Source organism: Rhipicephalus microplus, chromosome 3, assembly GCF_043290135.1.
Source record: "Rhipicephalus microplus isolate Deutch F79 chromosome 3, USDA_Rmic, whole genome shotgun sequence".
Classification (NCBI taxonomy): domain Eukaryota; kingdom Metazoa; phylum Arthropoda; class Arachnida; order Ixodida; family Ixodidae; genus Rhipicephalus; species Rhipicephalus microplus.
Window position 1 is genome coordinate 97,907,310 of NC_134702.1, and position 18,034 is coordinate 97,925,343.

General features: G+C 44.1%; 1 protein-coding gene across 1 annotated transcript in view; it reads right to left on the bottom strand.

Annotated features, from left to right (window-relative positions):
• Positions 1-647: 647 nt before the first annotated feature.
• The window catches only part of LOC119172311 (uncharacterized), a 139,957-nt gene continuing 122,570 nt past the window's right edge, over positions 648-18,034 (bottom strand). Inside the window, exons 14-17 of the mRNA XM_037423368.2 lie at positions 12,656-12,734; positions 8,275-8,383; positions 6,971-7,077; positions 648-5,696 (exon numbers count right to left, since the gene is read on the bottom strand). Of these exons, the coding sequence (XP_037279265.2) occupies positions 5,298-5,696; positions 6,971-7,077; positions 8,275-8,383; positions 12,656-12,734 (694 nt within the window). The 3' untranslated portion in view covers positions 648-5,297. The remainder of the gene's footprint in view (positions 5,697-6,970; positions 7,078-8,274; positions 8,384-12,655; positions 12,735-18,034) is intronic.

Sequence of the window (18,034 nt, forward strand, 5' to 3'; positions counted from 1 at the left end):
CGTGCGCTTTACCTTAGTAGCGTGAATCTTCGTGGAAACTAAGGGTAGTCACCACCTCAAAGCTTAACAAAGTGTGCTTAATAAAGAACAGTGATGCAACACATCGGAGTATCTTAAGCGAAATGTTCTTAGTAAATCTTTGCATAGGAGTGGTATACGGTCAAGATGCAATAACAATACTCTACCACGCAAGGCTTAACGAGGAGTGTTCAACGAACAGCAGTAATACGAGATACCTCAACGACATGGAAAACATGTAAATGCATTGGCCCGCCGAAGGCAACGACACCAATTTCTCTGTTTCATTGATATTCGCGAAACAATTGAATCTGGTTGATCTTTTTTTACTGAGTCTGTCAGCTTGACAAGCGGACAATGTCCTGCGGCCCACAGAGACATAGAAGCTGGTGTCCCAGAAATGGCGAATGCGGTCAACAAGTGTCGGCGCATGAAAGCGCCATACCAACAAACGATCTATAATTCGTGTGAACGCATGGTTCAAAAGCGGCTGCGAACAATCCCGTTATTTTACGAGTTTGTGCATACGTTGCTCCACGTGGCACCGCTTCGCGAAATAAACTTACCTGCATAAGTGGAAATCTTCCAAACAATACAGAAAGCACACACTCTCATTCACGCCGACTGTGTTTAATCACAAGCATTTATTAACATTCATAATATACAACGAAGAGGTTAATTAAAGTCACCTCTCTTGTCTCGACCTTGAGATAACAACCGACTCTTTCGCCCAGGATGTCCCTTATCATAAATGAGCCACCTTTGCTAAGAACACCTACGTCATTCCTCTTTTGTTTTTAATGCGTGTGTATGTGTGAAACGTGGTGTTTTCTTTACGGTTACACAGGTACGACATGCAAGCGGTTTCAAAAAGCAGGTGAGTCAGAATGACTAAGTGGGAAAAAAAATTAATGGCATGTTAGCATCAACCTCGAGGCAATTTTAGCCTCTCTTTTTCGACATTTCTTAGAATGTGAGGCACTCAGCTGCAATGGCATCCGGTCCGGCGTCAAAATAACTTCTTTTCATACGCCATGCATTGCCGACCATCTGGTGCTCACGCTCAAAACCACGAAATTATAATACTTCTATGATGGTAGCTGCTTTCGTTGTATTTTAGTGATATTCTCCTGGTTCTACAGGTATTTTGTAGGAATAGTACGTGTGTTTTGAAACATAAAAGTTGAGATATTGTAATAACTACATTGTTAGGGCATTAAGCACTGCATATACAGCCGCCACGACGAGACCTCTTAAGTTTCTACGAAATCATGCTGTGCTGAATACTTCTGAGAGCGATTTTTTAGAACTCATGGAGCAGAAATATATGAATATTTTGCCCGCCAAGTGCAACGCTTCCCCCCCCCTCCCCCGCCGCTTTCCGGTTTCGACAATAAACCACACTCGTTAAAACGCCGAGTAACGATTTCATTACTTGAGCTGTCACGTATATTGTGATTTTCACTACGATTGCGTTCTCAGTTATTTATGCTTTCGATCTCGGGTTAAATATATCGATGTTGAACTTATTTTAGTTCTAAAAGCGGTGCTGAAACATATGACCTAGTTATGGCATACATGCATGCCAAGAGAATTCAGAACAATGAACACGGTACATTACCATACTGAACTCACGCTTCTTGCTTTGCTGATTGGCAGATTGCATTAACCAACTACTCAAGAAAACTCAAGAGTGTGATTTAAAAAAAAACACATTTCATCAGCAACAGTTGCGTGCAGAATTGCAGATGAAAGCTTGTCTAACGTGTGTACTTGTCTTCACAACGTTACGCTCAATTCGAACTGCGAGTGCTCTCTTAAACAATTTGGCAATTATGCACCCGTCTCTCGCAGGTTAAGTGAGGGGCTAACATACTGCACACTTCTTCCGGTATCAGTATGTGCTTTTTTCTGGAAACGAACTAGCGAGGACAGTGCTCGAAATGTTCTGACATATCCGCAAAATTTTTGTGCATTTGCGGAACAGTCACTCGGAAAGTAACGCATATCAGTTGTAGAAATCAGGAGAGTTGCATTTGTTGAAGAATCGATTAAATTGCGATTAGGACGCAGAAAAAAAACCGAAGGACAAAATTTGAAGAATCATGACTCGTTTTCACAAAACAAATAATATGGTCTGTGAGAACAGGAGCCTATTGGGCTCACTCGCCAGTATATTTGTAACAAAGTCGAACGGCTAATAGTAAACGCCTGTAATGGCAAGAAAAACAGAGTTTATCGATTCAACACCCGAATTTATGCGACTTCACAACTGCCTGGCGTCACAAGCGACGAAGCGAAGGGCGGGAGCCAGACGAGTGGCGTAGCTGTTGCACATCCAGTGGAACCATTCCGTTTGTTTTCGGTATACTGCTACTTCGAAACTCACCACTAGATCGAATATTTAACTCACCACTAGATCGAATATTTAATTAATATTTAATTACGAATATTTAAATACCGAAATATGTACAAAGTTGCAATGAATGAAGAGCTGTTGCCTGCAGGGCCATGTGCAGGTGATAACGTCCACCCTCGTTTCATGTTTTTGTTTCTTCGTAGTTGCACATGCAAGATAAGTTACATGAAATTGCGCAGCAAGTTTCAACAGCCGCAAAGAGGAGTGAATCGTTGATACCGATGAGATCGCATGTAAGCATGAACGCCATACCTTAAACTTTATTTCGCACTTGCAGGCGACGCGTAGCAGTTCAGCCTGTGCCTAATTGTTCCTCTGAAGCATGGTAAGTCCGAAATTTTCTTATAACAGAACACCGCAGCGTTTATTGGCAACCTCTGCTCCGCCTTCGTTAATAGAGATATCAGCATTTTGAAAAGCTCGAAAGTTAAATGTCTCTCTGAGCTTGAGTTTATGGTAGTTTTGTTTTTGTCGGTATGTACAAGCCTGGCCACTCGATAACAACAACAACAACAAAAATCTAGCGGCCGTTGTACAGACACGACCGGACTGGAGGGGCGCGAAGGCATTCCGCGCTACGTGCCCCTCTCCAGACAGGTTGTGGTATGTAAGTCATAAATACGTTCCTCGTAAAAGGATTCAGCAGGCTAATTAAGCTGTATCACACAATGGACGTGATCCCGGACGAATAAGTCACCTGGCATGTGACGTGATTCGGATCCCTCCGCAGCCAGAATTCACGCTACAAGCGGAGATTTCGGCACTGTTCCCCGACGTGACGTTGCCAACTGCGATTTGGGCCTCTGTTGTTACATGAATCATTCCGCGTGGACCAAAACTGGGACGAAGAAACGGCTTACCTATAGGGTGACGTGACACGCAATCCGCAGACTCGAATCGCGATTTAAACCATACAGCTTCAATGACAATGAACGCGAACACTGACGTTGCTTCGTGCAACCATCCACCGCCTGACATTATTCCTCAAATCTCCGACTACCGAAATTCTTACGACCGTCTTTACAAAGAACTCTTAACCTGTTCTCCATGTAGGGGGCGCGAGCCTTGTTTAACTCCCTGCCTTTCTTATTTGTGGTGCATATCTATTTATGAATCTAAATATTGTCACGGGGTCGTGACGTGGCCGAAGACAGGAAACTTCGTGTTGGGATTTAACTGTTTATTTGGGCGAACCTGTGCCCGGTAAAGGGAAAGTCTAATTACAGCAGCAGTCTTGCACAGATAGCAGTCTCGGACTGATAGCGGCGAACGCAGCGTCGGCCTTCGATCAACAACAACTGACAAGCGGCGAAGCGCGTCGGCATTTATACTCTTGCCGTCGAATGCTCTAGCGTTATCGCTGGCGGTGGTGTAGGTTCCAGAACAATCTGTACCGTTCGCACAGTGGGCGTGATCTTATCGAAATGATCTACTACAGTCCGGAACCTTCTAGAAAACTGCAGGCGCGGTTTGCGCTGAGAATCGTGTGGTGTTTTGGGACGATAACAAAAACTTGGAGAATGGAACGTGGCAATATATATTTATATCAACTTTATTTATGTAATGCATATCTATTCATGCTTAGGAGTAATTTCCCTGCTAGTAGACAGGTTCTCATTAGTGGTAATGATGCACTCCTTTGTGCGAATGAAATATAAAAGCTCACAATTGGTTATGAATGCAAAAGGTATGTCGTATGTTATGGACATGGTAGCCACGATAAGGTGACACATTGATTAATGATAACGAAATAAAGAACGCTGTAGCACCTGGTAGTTGCCAACATGCGTGTTGGATGTGAATTATATCTGCAGCAGTTATAGCTGGACAAGTGGTACTAGTCGAAACGTCCAAAAGAATAAGAGTAGCTAATTGACGCGGATGAGGTAATTACGAAACGCCTCAGTGTCTGATGCTAATTTCTGACATGTTTTTTTAATTATTCTGCGAGCATCTTGGAAAGAAGTCCCACATGCAACTTTCTGCATAACTTGATGCCCTATTTTGTGTGGTCAAAAAGTATTAACGATGCAGGGTACATAAGTACAAATTTCAAAAGTGATCTTTCTTTCAACAATGACATATGTCGTTATGAACAAGGTTACTCAATCGCGAAAGAAAAATAAGCGTTATACTCTGTAGTACTATAGCGACCAACATGAAGAGTGATTCAACGTGAGAATGACGGAGGCCTACTAACCAAATGAAGGTCTACTAACGAAGCTTGCTTTATAAAATAATATGCTAACATATATGCGTAGCTAGAAACAACAAATGCGTTTACTCGAATAACTATCGACACCACGAGCTATATAACAGTATAGTTTAAGGTGAGAACTTGTTGAACAGGTGATATTACATGTTCACCAGTTTCTCATCCCTTCATCCCTCCATCTTCCCCTGTGCTCCTGTCTGGCTTTTATAAGTAGAGCAAACGAACATGACTTCCCCCCCCCCTTTTTTTTTTCAAAACGAGGATATGCTCTCCAGCATTCCGTTATACCGCCGTTTCAATATATTATCACGTTAATGCTTTTCTTCGTGGGATTTTCACAAACACTTGATATCTCTCCACTCATGGCACTGTTATAAACTAAGATGTACAGGACCCGTCAAAAGTTCCCATTTCACGTTGGCAAATGAATGCATATGAGATAATGGCCGGGGAATTTTGATGGACCCTGTGCGTCGACTGGAAACGTTGTATTTGTCTGCAGGACTCTCAGAGACGATGTTCCGCCCATTCCCAGGACGACCAGCAGCGGACCTCACTTGTTACGACCACAGCAGCCGCGTTGGTTCCAAATGCTCTCTTCCAGAGGTGAACTACGCCGAGCAACGCAGCTCGTCCCCGGCCTAGTCATCGCTTCGAGGTGTTCCCTTCGCGCGAAGTGTTGACGAAGCGGTTGACGCGCTCTTCCACCGTCTTCTTCGCGGAGGAGCCAGTCGGCTGTCTTGGCCCGGATTGTGGCTGCGACTGTCTCGCGTGGCCACGGCTGGCCGCCGTTGAAGTCGTGGTGGCCGTAGCGTGCGGCCGGCGCGCCTGCAGCTGCCGCTGCTGAGAGGCACGAAACGCACTGTTGCTGCGCGAGTTGACCGTCGTTGCAGTGGACGAACGGGATATACGTCGTGGGTCTGCCGACGATCCGACGCAACCGGCCGACGTGTCCGACCCACCGCCGACGCTGCTGCCGCTTACGCCGGTGGCTGGGGTTCCCGTGGCGGCTCTCACGCTCGACCTGGGCCCGTATCGCTGAACCTGTGAAACAACGTCACTTTGTTTCCTCTACCTGCGACGAGTTTAAACCAACTATAAAGGTAAAAATACTGGTACAGAACTCAATTATTAGACGGAGAATAAATGAAGACTATAACGGCCTTTAGGCACATTAGCCGACCTCAGCCGAGCGTTAACGAACATTGGCCAAAGTTATAGCCAGCATCAGGCATCAATTGGTCGGCCCATCTAAAAAATTTGTCGGCATAACACGGTAGTGATCCACGGAAGGCCTTTCTCTACTTGAGGCAGGTTGGATTCCACCATAAAATGTCAATGTTGAAGAAGACGCAACAGACATAACCAATACTTTCACAGAAACTGTGAGAAGAAGACAGGTGTTGTCTAGGAAAAGAGCAACGAGACCAACCAAAGCCTCACAGGAAACAGTTGGCTTTCCTCGTGGAGTAAGACGCAACAAAATATGTTGCTCTAACACAAGCTCTTTCGCAGCACTTCGTATTTTCATAAACTTAGTCATGCGCTCAAGCTACAGCTACCACCGAGAATATCACGCTCCGATGAAACACTTGGTTGGGTGTTGCATTTACAAAGGCATATTCGTTTCGCATAGGTGTGGCGCACACCTCTACTACGACTCCGGCGGAACCGAAGAGACAATTGAACAAGTCCCGTGCAGCTGAGCTAGCCATGACGCTCAGTGATGCCCGATCCGGATGATTCTGAACAAATTGGACTCGAGACCATTTTCTGTAAACAAGGTCCCAAACCACGGACATGTGCTTCGAGGGCGCAGAATGTGGTTTAAGCGCTCCTAAAAGATACCTGAAGTCAGTAGATTTGCGGGACCACCTGTAGACAGCATTTACTTGATCCTGGTATGCTTGAGATTTGGTCCACCACTCTTTCTTTTGTCTCTCTCTGTTTATTCCACCAGTGCAGGATAGAAAACCGGACGTGCATCTTTTTAACCTCCTTGTATTTCCTACTTTCTCTTTCTCTCTCTCTTTCTCTCTCTCATTAAAGGTTTTTGATTTAGGGTATCGGTGTTAGCGTAGCAAATCAAGCCAACGCGTAGTATGCAAGACCTTCCGTTATGCTGCATTTGGTCTTCGGCTGTGACGACCATGAGGAGTGTATAACGACTGGACAAATGAAGTGGACCAGAGGCAGCGTCTGCACGCCACGCCAGAGGAGAACTAAGCACCAGAGGCACGTATACTGCTTAAGAAAATTGACAACGGTTCATCTCGCTTGCTTACGGAAAGTCCGGCCTCTGCAAAAATACTACTTACAGGGTACTCGGTAAGTAAGGCGTGGTATGGCCTCTGCATTGGCTCCGCTCTCCTCGTTGGCCCGGAGTCTACCGATGAGCGGTCTATTGGCGTTGGCGTTCTGTACACTGAAAAAAAAAAAGAGTAGTGCTATTAAGTCAGCACTGAAATATCGTACATATAGTATCCAGCTAACATCTACGCAAAAGAAGAGCGCATAGGAAGTGTGAACATAGAGTGACACAATTAGGCTTTCATGAGGCATATAATTCCACTTCAGTAGCTCACATAACTTTACTCTTACCTTTAGAATAAACCGGCGTTAATAACGTGTAAACTTGGGTAAGGGGCAGACATTATTTCTTGGCCAGGTATGACTCTTATCCACGACTGAACGTGTTGATAAAATCTTATGTCTACGTGATTTAAATGCAACGTAATTTCCCATGACCGTGCATCTGCACGATATCGAGTCGTATCCGTTTCGTAAAATCGAGTCATATCCGTTTCGTAAAATCGTTCGTTGCTATATGCGCGCGGACCACAAGGGTATTCATTTTCCCTTTCACAGACGCTGCTACTGACGCTTGGTCTGAAAGCCGCGCGGGAACCTTCAGTGCCATTCACAGACGTGTAATTTTCTGTTACGTTAAGTTCATTTACAATCACTTCTGTTGAAACTGCATGGCACTCACTGAGTATCGCAAATGATTGAGGGGTAGCTCTGAGCGCTAGTGGCATCGATGTATGGAAGGCGATTACCTTATCACTGGAACACGTCACTTGGTCAATTGGGCTGTAAAGCCTAGAATGAGGCCTTTGCACGAGGCTATACCATAGGGGAATCAATAATTAAGTAGCTCTACAGGCCTTAACTTTCACATTTCCTGCTGCTTTCGTGTGCGCTGTAATACTGACATTCGACATTCATGTACGTAAACACGCATCTATAAAAACAGATTATGCCTAAAAATTTGCACATAGCGTAAGTGAGGTGAACATATCACAGCATGGTTAGTAGTTACAATTATTATAATTCATTTTCCCTAATAAACATCCTAGTTGTCAGAAAGCGCTAGTCCTGTTCACTCGCTACATACTTTTTCCTACGCGCTTCACGTTGAAATCAACAACTTACCCACTCACCCAGTTTGGCATCTATGAAGTGAATTCATCTGCGAGTACACATTACATTGCGTGCACTCGCATGTAGTACCTGTTATAGCCGTTTTCTCTATTTTTTTGGTACAAGTCAATCCACTGTTGAGTTTCGGCAATCAAGGCTCAGGCAACAGGCATTTAATCAGTAAACTCCCTACACATACCTCCGATCCTGTCCACCTGCAGGCGCTGCAGCAGCCGAGCCTGGCGCGCGATCACATCTGGGTGGTTCTCGTGGAGACAGCGGGCGCCCACCAGGCACAGCTTTTCTTCCTGCGAGTGCACCATATTTGTCTGGCTCATGTTTTTTTAACATCTTTGGCCAGCTACTCTCCAGCATCTGATGATGCAGACTTGGTGCGCGAACGTGGAATGTATGGTTGTTCACACTGACGGAGAAGAAGACAAGGTGGAAAGAAACAGTCCGTTGTATTGTTTTACGTTTATGGAATCCTTCTGAGCTACATTTAGATGAAGTTTGCAGATCACGCCGAGAACAACACAGGTCATAGCGACGGCGTGCCTGAGAATACGATCACGTTGTTCAAGCGCGCTTGCGTGCGTGTACCGGAAGTCGTCCCGCAGGCAGCAGCAGCCTTTTTCTTCTCGTCCGAAATAAGCAACGCGACGCCGATGCGTGACTGGAAACAATCGTTGTTTCTAAGTGAGGCCAGAGCACATCTTCAACGCAATACAAAACGTTTGCGGGCCCTTAGGCGAACCGCGTTTATCGCTGCACTTGTCACGCAGGGTCACATCGGCAAGTCGCACCTCCCCAGCTGGCGAACCTGCGGGTCGGGCCTGGTGGGCCGCTGTGGCTTGCAGCAAAGCCCTGCAAGAAGGGTGCCGCCTAGGGTAATCTACATACTGCTTTGTTTCAGTAAAATTTTTGTTCTCTATTCTTGTCACGCAGGGCATGAAGCGTGGTTCTGATGCTAGTTATACTATTATGAGAATTACCATATGCAGATGACCTTCTTTGGGGCAGCATTAAGGCTGGTCAGGCTATGCGAATGACTCGTGGTGTCTGAGTGGGACACAGCTAATCGAGCTCTGAATTCTGCATTGCGCGCTCGCGGACTGTCTCCAAGTGTGGGAATTTGTGAACGACGATGGAAGCAGAAGCAGTTTGGGAAATAAAAAGAGAAATACGATCATTACAATGCCGAAAAGAAAAGAAGCACAAGCTTTGGCTTGGACTATAGTTTACGCACGTTCGAAGATCAGCGCGAGCGACTAAAGATGCTCCGCGCTCTTTTCTGCTATTCCTTCGTCATTTGTGGTCGGCGATGATTCCCTTCAAAGAAACATCATATGAGCGCACCACTAATTTATCGTAAAGAGATCTTCAGGGATACTGCATGCAGTTAGATAACATCCAAATATCCTACACTCAAAAAGTAATTTACAGCTTAACCCCCTTTACTGTTCTTATTAGCAGAGTGGGACCTTGCATGCGTAGGAGCCACTAAATAGAGAACACACCTCGGTGATGCCTTGGTTGAACGCTGCAGCTAAAGACAGCTTGTAGCCCCGCCGCGGTGGTCTAGTGGCTAAGGTACTCGGCTGCTGACCCGCAAGTCGTAGGATCGAATCCCGGCTGCGGCGGCTGCGTTTCCGATGGAGGCGGAAATCTTGTAGGCCCCTGTGCTCAGATGCACGTTAAAGAACCCCAGGTGGTCGAAATTTCCAGACCCCTCCACTGCGGCGTCTCTCATAATCATATGGTGGTTTTGGGACAGTAAACTTCACATATCAATCAATAAAGCTAGCTTGTAGAGTGAAAGCAGCCACTACAGTGGAAAGCCAGAAGGGGCGATGTTCCGCGCATCGGTGATTTCGGGTGTCAACTAGAGAGACGCCATCGAAATTTCCCTTCGTAATGCCAGCGCGAGAGGAACGTCCCAGCTATGGGAGCATAACATCCGGATTGCCACGCGCAATCTTAGAGGCCTCAGTTGAAGCCTCGAGGTGCGTGTGCCCGCCTTCCAAAGAAAGGTGTGCGCGAAATATGGAGAAGAACGAACCGACACTGTGCATTTCCACTGCTATGACGACGCACATTCTAGCTACAAGGTTAAACACACAACAATATCGTTTTTGGGTTTGCAGCAGTAGGATTGACTGATTGACTGATTAATCGATTAATTCATTGATTGATTGATTGACCGATCAATCGATTGATCGATTAATTGATTTGTGGAGTTTAACGTCCCAAAACTACCATATGATTTTGAGAGACGCCGCAGTGGGGGGCTCCGGAAAGTTCGGCCTGCTGGGGTTCGTTTACGTTCATCCAAATCTGAGCAAACGGGCCTGCAGCATTTTCGCTTGCATCAAAAATGCAGCCCCCGCAGCTGGGATTGGATCCTGCGACCTGCGAGTCAGCAGCCGAGAACCTTAGCCACTAGACCACCGCGGCAAAGCAATGTAGCGGGAAGAGTACAGCAATAGTTCTAGTACACTATAGTAGAGCTACGGCTCTTGACATTCAAGGACGTTGTCGGCTAGTGATATCACACGTCTGTGCCTGCCCTATATAGAGTGCCTAAAAGCGCGGCAGGTCAGATGCTTGCGCGACGCACGTGGCAATTTACACTCTTTCACAAAGGGTCTTACGTCGGCTAGATGGTCTATGAACAAACATTGTGGCGAAACAGCGCTGACGACAGGACGAAGAATATACAGAACACAGCGCTCGCTATCAACGAATTTCTTTATTGAAAATTAAAAGAATACACAGAAAGACGAACAAACATCGAAAAAATGGCACAAGTACTATTGAGCGACTCGGCCCGTCGGCATTTTTATCAATTTCGGTAAAGAGTTTCTAAATGCGGCAAATGCAGATTTGCATGATTTCACTAGATAGCGTTTATGCATGCCTTTTTTTTTTCTCATTGTTGCTTGCCCTTCTACATAAAGGAATTCGTTGATAGCGAGCATTGGGTCCTGTATATTTTTTGTCCTGACATCGGCGCTGTTTCACCACAATGTTAAACTCTTGAGCGCACACTTGCAACCCTCATTTTTCGGTTGAATTCCGCGCAGTTTTCAAAGGCGTTCTTGAACGGTTCAGTAGTTGTTCTCTTCTTGTGTGCGTTTCTCTCTTCTTTTTTTTTTTAATTTTGTGCACCATGGGTATGAATGTGCCCACACCGAATGGACACTGCCACTGTATAGTTAGTTTTTTGGCTGGGACATCCCATGAGTCACAGAAAACAAACTGCACTTAAGCGAAATAGCGGGCTCAAGCTATGATTAAGCAACATGCAGCCTACCTTTACTTTTCTGAAAACTAAACGCAATTGTACATTCGACGATACGTTCTATTGAGTGCTCCCTGACAAGAACTCATGGCCAGACTATATGTGTTTGACACGACCACGTAACTAACAAAGGAAGTACCAGGAGAGTGGGAACGCAGGGATGTTAAGCAGTCTAAAAAATTCGATGTCTTGATCAATGTCTATATATATATATATATATATATATATATATATATATATATATATATATATATATATATATATATATATATATATATATATATATATATATATATATATATATATATATATATATATATATATATATATATATATATATATATATATATATATATATATATATATATATATATATATATATATATATATATATATATATATATATAGATCTTGGCCCCCACGCGCCCTAACGATTTCTGTGCCTTACGGGGTTCTGCGAGCTGTGTGCATGTCACCTGCTTTTGCGTTGCCACCAGAATAGGTACACCTTTAACCACGTGACGATTCCGTACAATAGCGTCCCATAGTTAGACGACATATAGTATTATGATATCGCCATGCCGAAATTTCTGATTACGTGACTTTTTGGGTTTCACTTTTCTCGTTTATAGGGGTGTCTAAGGCTTTTGTTTTAAAAAGGTACAGCCGCAAAAATTTTTCACCTATAGTTCTTCTGCGTGAAATGACAGGCCAACCCTTCGAGAGACTGGAAAATGTACTGCATACCGTGAGTGCATCTTACGAAAGCAATTACAGTATGTTTTGAAAAAGCTACTTTTGGTTAGTATACTGTAGCCTGACGTCACAACACGCTATGAGCTTCTAGTCAGGTGCTCGCGCTAGATGTGACGTTTCCGCAGCGGTTCCGCACCATGGCTCTGTTGGTGACGCAGAAGCAGTCATTTTGAACGTTTTGGTGGCGTACAAGCGGCCATTTTAGAAGTTTTAATGCCTGACATCGTCTCGACTAGCCAGACTGCTGCGTGAAGTCTCCAGGATTTAGAACTATAGCCTGACGTCAAGCTAGTGCCGATGCTGGTAGGTGCGCCATGGTAAGAAAGGACAGTAATATCAAATTAAAATATGGGTTATCAACATTTTCTGAGCTTCACACTTCCTCAGAGCCACCCATACATACAGGATATTTGTATGGCAGAGTAAACTCGCCTATGAAAATGGTGTTGGTACCCCTTTAAAAACTGGTGAACACTGGGGAAAGGAATAGGGAAATAATGACGGTATGCCACGTACTCACCTCTGTCTGCAAAGTGGGGGTCATCTGGCCTTCCTTGGATTTCACGCTTTCACTTCTGGTATGAGCCAATATTTTCTCGCTGCGAGAGAATAAGTAGAAGGCCATGAACAAGTGTGCAATACCGTTCGCATTATTAATGCTCTCAAGCAAACCTTACGAGCAACCTCAACCGGACGTACATCTGGAATTGAAAGACTTTTGCGCGTATTCTCATGTACAATGAATAAAGAAATCCTACTCCTGAATGATAGTGTAAAAACATATATGGCGAATAACAACACTAACATTGCATGAGGTCGCGTTTTCTATTGGAGGACGCCACGGGAAAACCCTCATTGCATATATACTTCACTGATTTAGGTGATGAACGGAATGGAAAAACTGTATCAATAGGTCCTTCGGGGCGTGAACTAGCGCGTAAGGGCCACTTCCACGTCGGGACAGATAAGCCTGTAACCTCACCACCACCACGCGGGCCTGCTAAACTTCCCATGGTTATGCTTGGTGCTGAAAGAGGAGGAGGAGAAATAAATTTTATTCAGAACCAGCTTAAGAAGTCTTTATAAGCCGTCAAAATGCTTGGTTTTTGTACTTCTTGTATTAATTGTAGATCTATCTATCTATCTATCTATCTATCTATCTATCTATCTATCTATCTATCTATCTATCTATCTATCTATCTATCTATCTATCTATCTATCTATCTATCTATCTATCTATCTATCTATCTATCTATCTATCTATCTATCTATCTATCTATCTATCTATCTATCTATCTATCTATCTATCTATCTATCTATCTATCTCAATCTACTAGCCTAATCCATTTCATAACCTTGAAATGAAAATGGGTACTAGATGTTCCATTCCAGTAATCATTAATAGTAGCAAGGCTTCAAAGTAGTCAGACTCACCCCATGCTTACAAGCTTTCACCAGTAATAAGCAAGTTTGGTTATGACAATGAGAATAATGGCGGTTGTTTAAACAAGAATGATAAACTTGCAAGTTTTGCTTATGACGATGGGAATATTGACAATTGTTTAAACGAAAATGATATATATGCATGTAAGAGAATTGCAGCATGTGAAGTAGGTGCATGTGTGATATGTAACATCTTTAACACCACAGTCATTGTATCGTAAAAGATTGCTCCAAGGAAATGCAAAATGGCCATGTACAGATGAAATGGCAGCAGGAAGAAAACTTGCACATAAATCAGAGGTGAAAGCAAGAGTTTTACAACATTATTTGTATTAGTCAAAGAAAAAGTTGCACTTTGGTTCATAGATATACTGGTGATGATTTGGAATCTCACTTCTACGATGCACAATTTGAAATGGTTTGAACAAAAACTTCAGAACAATCTTTCGTTTCATGGCGTACAAAATATAATAGCACTGCGTCTTACCACTTCAGTGCAGGACTTTTAAAATGGAACCTCATCCCACTGCAGTCAAAAAGGAAATACGTGAAAATCTGAGGCCTTGTCATTTCTTTGCTATAACAGACACAATATTAATAAGAACTAACAAAATGAACTCACAGTGGTTCTCATTATTTGATGAAATGTAGAAAGCTAAATTACGGAGCGACTTGTCTAAGTTGAGCAGTTTTTTCTTTGTAATATTCCTCGTTCATACGAATTTTTCAAGGTATCCTTAGTAATGTTGTTCGAACCACTTCTGTGTCTGCAATGACGATACCGAACTAGCTTGATGTGCCACTGCATCGTGAGCTTGTAATCATGATCAACATGTTATGTGCTTTGATAGTACAGGTATATATGGCTAGGTAATGTCAAAAGTATTAAACAAAGAGGAAAGTAACCGTTGTATTATCATTTTGTGCCCTTCATAATTACGTTTTCATACTTGCACCCCAAAAGCTAGACATAATGTTATTTCCGCTCTAACTCCTAGTTAATTTCGAGCCATCAATCTTCCGGTGAATTATTAAAGTTTTTCCATCCATCTATTCCTTCACATTTTATTCTGTGACATCTACGAGATGGCTCAAATCAAAGCGCCTATACTGAACCGGGAGCGCGTGTCTCTGGCACATCTGAACATCGATCGCTCTCAGTGAGCCGATTTGCTCTGATGACGTCGACCGTACAGAGTCGTCGGCGCTTCCGATGCCACGTTCGCACGGTCTGGCGCTGCCTGTTCTAAATTGCCGCTTTTCGGTGGCTATGGGTGTACAATCGGTAACTTTCTCCTGCAGGTTCTCTCTATACTGAATGTTTGTTTCAGATGCATCCGGCGTTATGGCAGGTTTGATGTTCGAGGAGCCGCTATAGGTTCGAGGTATCGGTCCGAATACTTCGTAGCCGACATGGCGCGTTTTCGTAAGTAGCAAGTGGTGCCAAGGTACTAAATTTATTGTATAATCATGCCCATATATTACGTTATGTGCAGATAAAACTAATAATAATAGCACAATAACTGCTGGGGTTTAGCGTTCCGAATTCCCCATTTGATAATGAGGGACGCCGTAGTGCAGGGCTCCGAAAACTTCGACCACCTGGAGTTCTTTAACGTAAGTCTAAATTTAAGTATACAGCTGGGTTCTGGCACATTGCCTCTGTCTCTAGCATTATGAAATATTGTAAGATCCTAGTGACCAACCTGTTGTGAAAGTTCTGCAACTCAATACTAAGTCACGTTGTTAGTTTACGCATGTGCCCGTGCCTTCTCTGGAATATCTTGGAGATTGAAGGTGTTTAAACTTTCAACCAAAGAAGTGAATAAGTTAAACTTAGTGGCGGAGTCCCTATATGTATTATAAGATACGTCAAGGCGAAAGACCTGGCACTTTACTGCGTTTAGAAAAAGTTTATTCTCTCCTGAGACGCAACAAAGCTAAGGGACAAGCGTCTGTATAACAGGCACAATAACAAACAAAAGACAAAGCACAACATACATTACGCACTTTACTTGACCCAATAATACGTTACCTGAATAATTTTGTGTCTCTAATAATCATGGTGTGGTTTTTGAACATGAAATACTCACAAACCTTACTAATTGCCCTTATTATTCTCTTTCTTCGATGTCGGTTGTCTTTCCAGTTCTCCATTTAAAGCGCCCAGTGCCTTACTCAGCGTTACATTGCCTCCAGGGTCAGTCAACTTTTGACAAAGCGTCGATATCATGTGATCACATCGTCATAAGACGCGATAAAGTCTAAACGTTTTCGTCCTCTCCTCATCAGGGCTGGATCCACTCTCTCATTTTAGGGGTGGTGGGGAAATTTAGTCGGCGTTGGGTTGGGGGGGGGGGGGGGGGGGGCTTGAAGTAAAAGCGGAGGGGGGGTTTCTTATTCTTGTGTTTTTTAGTGAACTTCGGCGACTTTGAGCGTATCTATCTATCTATCTATCTATCTATCTATCTATCTATCTATCTATCTATCTATCTATCTATCTATCTATCTATCTATCTATCTATCTATCTATCTATCTACGACTTTTGGCTATCCTGGTCGTTTGGATAATGGTATCGATACAAAACTTGGTATGGAATAATATGACTATAGGACGAGCATATATGACTAGTCATAACATGAAAATCATGACATGCATGTCATGAATGTCATTATTTACATTTCATGGTCTTGCAGCGCTTGCGGTGATTTAGTTCACATGACATGTTGCAAAACTGGTATGGTATGATATAATTGCATGGATATCTCAAGCGACAGACCCTAACATGAAAATCATGACATGCGTGTGACGTAACAACATGACTACATGCCATGCTCATCATGCGCTCGCGGCTGTTTCGCTAGCGTCACATATACCAAATTTGGTATTACAGTTCGTGAATGGATGACGAAGGTATGTGACTGGAGCAAACATGATCATCATGAGATTCATGCATTGTAACAAAGTGACTACATGCCACGCTCATCATGCTCTGGCGGCCGTTTCGCTAGCTTATATGAAATTTGGTATTACGGGACGTGAATGAATGACGAAGGCATAATACTGGTGCATACATGATAAATATGAGATGCGTGTCATGTAAAAACGTGACTACATCCTACGCTCATGATGCGCTCGCGGCTGTTTCGCTAGCTTCACATATACCAAATTCGGTATTACGTAACGCGAATGGACGACATAGGTAAATGACACATCCAAGCTTGATAATCATGACATGTGTGTCATGTAACAACATGACTACATGCCACACTCATGATGCGCTTGCGGCTGTTTCGCTACCTTCACGTATGTCAATTTCAACATTACGTGACGTGAATGGAAGACGAAGGTATGTGACTGGTTCAATCATAATATTCATGAGATGCGTGTCATGTGAGAACATGACTACATGCCGCAGTCAAGGCGCCAATACACTTCGACGAGACCCGGCGCGCATGCGCGCCGGCGTTTGTTTCGTCGCGTCACACCCTGCCATATAGTCGCAGGCGCGCGCTGCGTTGCTTTGACGCATGCGCGTTTGAGCGCGTCCGGCATCCCCCCCCCCCCCCCTCCATCTCGAAAAGTGGCAGACGCAGTGCTTTCTTGGTAACACGTTGGCGCCAAAGCAGCATGTCGCATTTCGCGCCGGTTGCTGTCGGGCCGCGCCGACGGACGCTTGTCACGGCGGTCGTGCTTGGCGTCAGACCATAGAGTTCTCATGTTTTGCTAACGTAGCGTCGCTGTGACCAGTTGGCGCGCGCGTCAAGATTACGTTGGAGTATATTGGGCCCTTCATGATGCACCCCAGGCCGTTTCGCTAGCTCCACATATACCGAATATGGTGTTACGTGACCTCAATGTATACGACACATCCACACATGATAATCATAAGGTAAACGACACATTTAAACATAATAATCATGACACGGAAGTCATGTACGGCGTCATTTACCTCCACCCCGTAACGTTGTGGTGATTTGAAAGTTGCCTATCGACAATTCTCATTCGTGCTTCGCATACCATGGATTCCCACTGTACGTGGGATCTGCCAACTTTTTCGTATAGTTACATCATCAGGAGAGTTCGACCACAGCATAAATACAGTTAATTTGTCCCACTAATTTGTCCTAGCCTGAAGCGATGGTGTATGGCAGACACTTAACAGAGGAGGTTGGATGTGCTTACACAAGCTTTAGAAGGGAGGGGGAGGTTAGTCGCCCCTACCGTCGCCCCCCCCCCCCCTTCTGGATCCGCTACTGCTCCTCGCCGTCCAAGCGCAACTTCTGTTTGCAGTGCCTCACGACATTTTCTGTACAGCTCATCACATATTAACTGTATGATCAGGAATTTTTTAAGTATCCATTATATGGATTCACTATAGGAGCATATTGCCTCACGAATGCCCCACAGCGAAAATCTCTGGAATCAGTTCAATACGGGTGGAGCTACAAAGAA